Source organism: Rhopalosiphum maidis, chromosome 3 (assembly GCF_003676215.2).
Source record: "Rhopalosiphum maidis isolate BTI-1 chromosome 3, ASM367621v3, whole genome shotgun sequence".
Taxonomy (NCBI): Eukaryota; Metazoa; Arthropoda; class Insecta; order Hemiptera; family Aphididae; genus Rhopalosiphum; species Rhopalosiphum maidis.
The window spans coordinates 62,556,643-62,563,745 of NC_040879.1; the positions used below are offsets into that span (position 1 = coordinate 62,556,643).

The 7,103-nt window shown below is 34.2% G+C and overlaps 1 protein-coding gene across 2 annotated transcripts; it reads right to left on the reverse strand.

The window, feature by feature from the left end:
* Positions 1–3,591: 3,591 nt before the first annotated feature.
* LOC113558620 (tubulin alpha-4 chain-like) lies at positions 3,592–6,511 on the reverse strand. 2 transcript variants are annotated; one of them, XM_026964116.1, is made up of 2 exons: positions 6,498–6,511; positions 3,592–5,053 (listed from the first exon to the last, which is right to left on the reverse strand). In XM_026964116.1, exons 1-2 carry the CDS (start codon positions 6,509–6,511, stop codon positions 3,592–3,594), a joined length of 1,476 nt encoding a protein of 491 aa, XP_026819917.1. The 2 variants fall into 2 exon arrangements, with proteins under 2 accessions (XP_026819917.1, XP_026819918.1); XM_026964117.1 differs by lacking the exon at positions 6,498–6,511 and having other exon boundaries at positions 3,592–5,061.
* Between the last annotated feature and the right edge of the window lie 592 nt (positions 6,512–7,103).

Genomic DNA, 7,103 nt, shown 5'->3' on the forward strand with positions numbered 1-7,103 from the left:
ACACTATTTCCACGTTTGTATATATGTAGCTATACTAGGTACTTGGATTTTGCCAAATATTATATATGTATAAAATCATTATTTTTTAATTTTTTGAAAACGTTTAAATATAAATAATATAAAAGTATGTACATATACACAGGAGATTTCGTTACTTGTTTGAAGTTTTAAACCATTGAAAAATAAAAATACCCCCTATAGACTATAGAGGGTATATATACGATTTATAGAAACCCGTAGAATAGAACAACTTCATAATACGAGTACATTGTATAAAGGCGATTATCTGTACGGCTATATTTTTTTGCTCACATCCCAACAAAATAAGTCATTTCAGAAAAAAATTTAAAAAAAAAATCACAATCGGACTACTAAGAAACAGATCAAAAATCAATGTATGGTTGCCGTTTCGGAGATTACTTCAAAACAACGTATACACTAAGATGACATTGTTATAAGTGAGAGAGTACTCGTATACAGAATGCCGACTGTCCATAAATTCAATAAATACAAAAAAAGACTTATTTTGCGGATGGATTTATGTTATTTATGTACCTTCTATGTATAAAAAAAAAAAACCGTTCGGAAAAGGCCCGTTATTCTCTCCTTCAGATTATTATTATTATTATCAATACACCGTTTATTCATTATAGTCCCGCAGAGTTCCGAAGATTTGTTCCGAAAAACTCCGACAAAAAATTATCGGCGTATGTGATTACGATTTAGACAATGTCCTACAATACCAGCGGTAGGTATAAGTACCGACTGTATACCGACCGGATACGCTCAATACGTGCGAAGATAATGGCTAGTGTTGGAGTAGAAACGGAATGCGATTCTTAACAACCAGCAACAACGTCTACACAATAGGACATTGACAATATACGTTTAAATAGATATACACGAAGGATCTCGATGAGTTTGTTATTTTTTTGTATTATTTTACTGTAGGTATTTGTGCGTTCTGTCAAAGGCGATATGCCGACTAAATTATTGTATTTATTTCTTACCGACCAGGATTTTCCCCGAAACGTTGTACGATCACATTGACTGGTATTATATCGAATTATATATATTATATACCTATACTATTGTATAAATGGTTTTGTACTTTTGTCGATAGATTTTTCTCGCCCCCGCAGTTCCCTAGTAATAATCCTGGATTTTTTTATTGATTTTAATATTGGACGCAACAGTAATAACAATATTGTTATTAGAACGTGCCGTTTTCAATTACTAGTTACTACCAACATTTTATTTTGTCTTGTTACATTTTGATTCTGTGTATGTCCTTTATTTACAATTATTATTATAATATATCCAAGTCACGGGTTAAACGTAGAAAATAAAATTATACAATTATTATGATTAAAATATAAAAAAACTGTTATTCGTTTTCCCAATTACTTAATGCAAAATGCTGAAAACGCTGTCAAAATAATATATTTACAAAATATGTGTAGTCGAATATTTTACAGTAAATGTGTATACATTTAATTTTAGTTACGTGATTATTAAGACGAACCCAAAATCTCTCGAATGCAAAATGCTGGAACCATATATAAATATGGATTATAAGGTATTTGAGCAATTGATAAATGGATGAAATTAATTTATGTAGTAGTTGAAAAAATATATTTTTATTATAAAAATAAAAATAGTGATACGATTAACAAAATGGTTATGTTGATAGACGATAGTTATAAATTTATAATTATTTAAACACACATTCAATTTTATTAAATAGTTACCTATAGTGTTTGACTGTATAGTATATTAGTACAAACACTACAAACTAATTTATAAATATCGATAATAATTAAGCCTTGGTTACTCAAAAGTTCAAGTTAATAATACCTATAATTGATTGGTACATTAAAGTTTAACGTACTTCATAAATAATTAATACATATTTTATCGATGTCACTTTTTATTCAAATTAATAAAAACAATATAACGTGAATTGAGAGTCTGAGAATATAATCGTTAAATGGTTACTAAGTTTATATTATAAATTATTAGACCTACAAAGTATGTAACTACAACTATATGCTAATGTTACTCTGTTGCCTTTATCGTTAAAAGTGTAAGTACGTTATAACTTTATTGGTAACGTATATAAAAGGGTAGGTATGTATATTTTTATATTTATTAAGGTTTCCCATCAGATAGTTAGTCATCTATACTTATTGTTAATAGAAAATATATATTTTTAACGTTTGCAAAATAGATGACAATAATAATATCATAAGACAGTACGGATAATAATTTTACAGTGTTTAAAAGTGTACTATGTTTTAACTTTAATATTAGAAACAATATGTTTAAGTTTTAATATTTACAATTATTAAGATAATAAAATTATAGTATAAAACGTCGTATGGGCATCCACACTTGAGTCGGCTTACATAAGGTGGGTCACTTAGTTTGTAGTATTTCGCACTGCTAGCGGAATTTATGTGATTGAAAAAGTCGATTGCTAATTTTTTATGTAGGTACGTAGGTTTTTTCCTTTATGAAGCGCAGTATTTCTAATAAACCATGGAGCATTAAATATTGTCCTCTGAACTTTGGATTGAAATACTTGTATTTTAAAAGGACAAATAAAACTATTATATAAATAATTACTTTTCAAGTTTATTTATTATGCGAAATGATTATTTAAATAATATTATATGTATTCAGTTAATAAATAATTTGAATTGAAAAGGATATTTAAACATTAAAACGAATTACATATTATTATAATGATTGTGTAAGATGTAAGGGTTCAAGCCACAAAACACCAAAAAAGTTATTTTTAACAACTTTACTATATCCGACTATATAATATGACCACATAATTATTATATGAACGATTCATTTCACACAAAAATTATTCTATTTAGAATTTAAGCAATCAACATAAGAAATAATTTAAAAAATATAGACGCCCTGTAACCGCATTATTCATACGTATAAAATAGACTATAAATAGTATTATCAGGTTATACGTTTTGACTTTTAAATTTAAAAAAAAATTATTATTCGCATTTGATTTCTATATGTAAAATAAATGTATTTAACGTATACATTGTACAATACACAGCTTTCCACAGCTTTTCAACGGCACTACTATATAGTGTTTATATATTATAATATATAATGTATTTATCACGGTTTATAAATAGTTTGAAATACATGAACATTTTTTTCTGACAATGGTTTTTCAGCATAATATGTGCTATAATAGTGTATTATAAAATTCAAGTTTCTAATTTTTATGCATTAGTACTTATCATTGAAAAACAATAATTTTAACAATACAATATACCTAAGCGTTTTATGATACTATAGTAATATATATAATAAGAAAAGTCTAATTTTTTTTTATTAAGAAAAATCAATTTTCGTGGGCAATTTCTAATACAACCTTAATTGCACATTAATAAATAATTTTAAATTGATCATTTTTCCCTCTTCTCGCGCATAAATAGGTTCACAATAATAAAGCATATACGAAATGGTATAAAAGTTTAAAATTCTCGTTTTATTCGCGTATCACGGTTAAAATATGTGTAAAAACGAATCACGTGGTTGGAAATCAGCCGTTCAGATTTCCGTGATCACGGGGGGTTCGAAGTCGCCTTGCAAGAAATTCGTGCGGCCGGATCGTTCGGCCAGTCCCTGGAACTCAGTGGCCGTCTTATCGGCCGGCGTGGCGTCCGGCTTGACATTTGCGTTGGGCACCAATTCCCTGTAATCGTGCCGCAGGACCTCGATGTTCTCCCGTGCCTGGTTGAAGTCGTCCTTCTCCATGCCCTCGCTCTCGTACCAGTGGATGAACGCCCGTTTGCGGAACATCAGGTCGAACTTCTGGCACAGGCGCGTCCACGCGCTCGATATGGCCGTCGTGTTGGACATCATGCACACGGCCCGGCCGCCGCCCACCAGCTCGTCGTCGGGCGACACGGCGGGCACGGGCGGCCGACAGTTGATGCCCACCTTGAACCCGGTCGGACACCACTCGACGAACTCCAGGCCTTTGGTGTCGCGGATGTGCCGTATGGCGTGGTTTATGTCCTTCGCCACCACGTCGCCGCGGTACAGCATGCAACACGCGATGTACTTGCCGGCGGCGCACTCGGAGTCGCTCAGCTTGAACAGCTGGTTGCCGGGCTCGAAGCACGCGGCCGTCAGGTCGAGGATTGGCGGCCGCTGGTGCGCGGACCGCTGGACGGACGCGAACGGCGCGTACGCCAGCAGCGGGAAGTGGACGCGCGGGAACGGCACCAGGTTGGTCTGGAACTCGTTGATGTCCACGTTGAGCGTGCCCGGGAACCGCAGCGACGCGGTGATGGACGACACCACCTGGCTGATGATCCGGTTCAGGTTGTGGTACATGGGCCGTTCCACGTCCAGCTTGCCGGCGCTGATGTCGTATATCGCCTCGTTGTCCACCATGAACGCGCAGTCGGTCGTGTCCAGCGTCTTGTGCGACACGAGCAGCGCGTTGTACGGCTCCACCACGGCCGTGGACACCTTGGGCGCGGGGTACACGAGCACTTCCAGGTTGCTCTTCTTCGCGTAGTCCTGGCGCAGGCTCTCCGACACCAGGCTGGTCATGCCCGACCCCGTGCCGCCGCCCATCGAGTGGAACACGATGAACCCCTGCACGCCCTCGCTGGACTCGGCGAACAGCCGGATGCCCTCCAGCACCTGGTCCAGGTACGCCCGGCCCTCCGTGTAGTAGCCGCGCGCGAAGTTGTTGGCCGCGTCCTCCTTGCCGGATATCAGCTGGTCAGGGTGGTACAGCCCGCGGTCCGGCCCCGACCGGATCTGATCGACCACCGTCGGCTCCAGGTCGACCATGACCGTCCGCGGTATGTACTTGCCGGCCACCGTTTCCTTGTAGAACGTCGAGTGTTCCGCCGGGCACGTTTCGTTGGCCGCCGGCGCGGTCAGGCACCCGTCCCGGCCGATGCCGTGCTCCATCCCGTACAGGTTCCACACCGCGTTGCCCATCTGCACGCCGGCCTGTCCAATGTGCACGGTGATCACTTGACGTTTTTGGCTTTCCATGTCTTCGTTGTCGTTATTATTTGTATTATTATTGCACGGGTGTCGTTCGGGTGTCTCTGTAGGCGTTCGTTGTCCGCTATATGATTGTCGACAATATTATATAGGCCGATGTGTCGTGTCTTGTCGGCGCGGTTCGCGTGTCGTTCGTGTGTTCGAATGTGGTGTCGACTAATAAAATATATTCGTATAGAATTTAGAGAGAGAACTGTGTGAGACGGTTATTCGGTTAAAATTTTGATTTAAAATTTTGATCGCTCGAGATTTGTTGTAGCGAACGCCTTTCTTTTCAGACTAATACGATTTCGATCGACGGTCAATATTGATATATACGTAGAGACGCGGTTGTTTTCAGCCAGCTATATAATACATAATATTATATCATACCTATAGGATCCGGAATTCAATGCGATGTGCATTATGTTTTGTGTGCTCTGGAACAATAACGCATGTCAAATTTACATAATGATTCGTTTCGCGTACTACTTAATAGATAGGTACTTAAAGAAAGGTGAAAGTTTTATCCTGCGTTTTTCGATGCTTTAAATTTTTAGTTCGTTTTATTAATTTTTAACACATGTTTTATAAAACATTGTACAGGCTTTTAGTTTATAATAACAAATAATATTAAAAATAATATTTAAAGAAATATTGTATTCAAAATATATTTTGGTTTAGTAGTTTTTAAGTATTCTTCAACAAGAACAGATTTTGTTATCTATTATTAAATTTAACAACATATAGCAATGACTTCAAATCGCAATCATTATATAGGACTATACTATCATTATAGTTTAAACTTACCGGGCCGATTACCAAAAGCCTGACATTATTAAACCAAATTCTATGTAGGCATATCGCCAACATGATATGTATAGGAGATATAGGTTTGATTCTATTTACATTAGACCGATAAATATAGAAAATATTAGTTTATTAATTATATTTTAAACTTTCAGGTTAATTTTATGTTCTCTAATTAATATCTTTACAATTGTTTGTAGAATTTTACTTTTTAGAGTTATGATAAATATTAAAAATACAAAAATTAATTTCGAACAATTGTCTATCATTAAAACTTTAGAGATTTTGTGAAACGGGTTAAAGTTGAATGATATTTGTCTGGTATTTTTTTTTTTTTTTATGCAATTTTCAGTGATGGAAATGTAACAGATTTTAACTGTAACTTGAATATTTTGCAATTTTATTTCCATCATGAACAAATTATTTATTAATTTTTTAAAATCAATTAGTAATTACATTCACATATACGAATCCTTATACTAAATTCACTTTAAAAATTAAATAACATACTATCATTGTTTTTTACTGTCAATAATTTGTTTTATTTTTAATTTTAGCGATTTAACATTTATTTAAAAATAATTTATAAGTTATCGCATGAGTTCAAATGCGGTTATGAATTTACCATTCATAACATGATTTCTTTCATATTGAAATATTTTATTGCTAACATTTTTTGATTTTGAAAGTTAAAAACTACAACATTAATTTTTTTTTCAATATTACAATTATTGTAATAGAAACAAGATAAAAACAAAAATAATATTTGTTTTAATAGTTTAAATTTATGATACATATTGGAGAATATTTACAATTTTTTGTGCATATTGGTGCATGTATAGACCCATTTCTTTGCATATTTTCATCATATTTACTACATTTTTAGTGCATATAATTCCGGTACCATAATTAAAGAGTTTAATAAGACGAATATTCATTTTATACCTGAATAATGAATTCTTTATTGTTTGTAATGGGATTGTCAAACTGTAGTCATTGCCAAAATGTTCAAATTATACACTCAGATTACAAGACGTGTAAAAATCACTCGATACGATCATTTCATAATATATTATTAAGTATGTTATTATTTTGATTTTATAACTTTGTATAGTAATTAAATTGTAGCTATTTATTAATTTTATAATATATATAATATATATATATATATATATATATATATATATATTAAAATATATTTGTGTCAGCCTTACAGTCGTGTCGGTTAATAAATTGTCAAC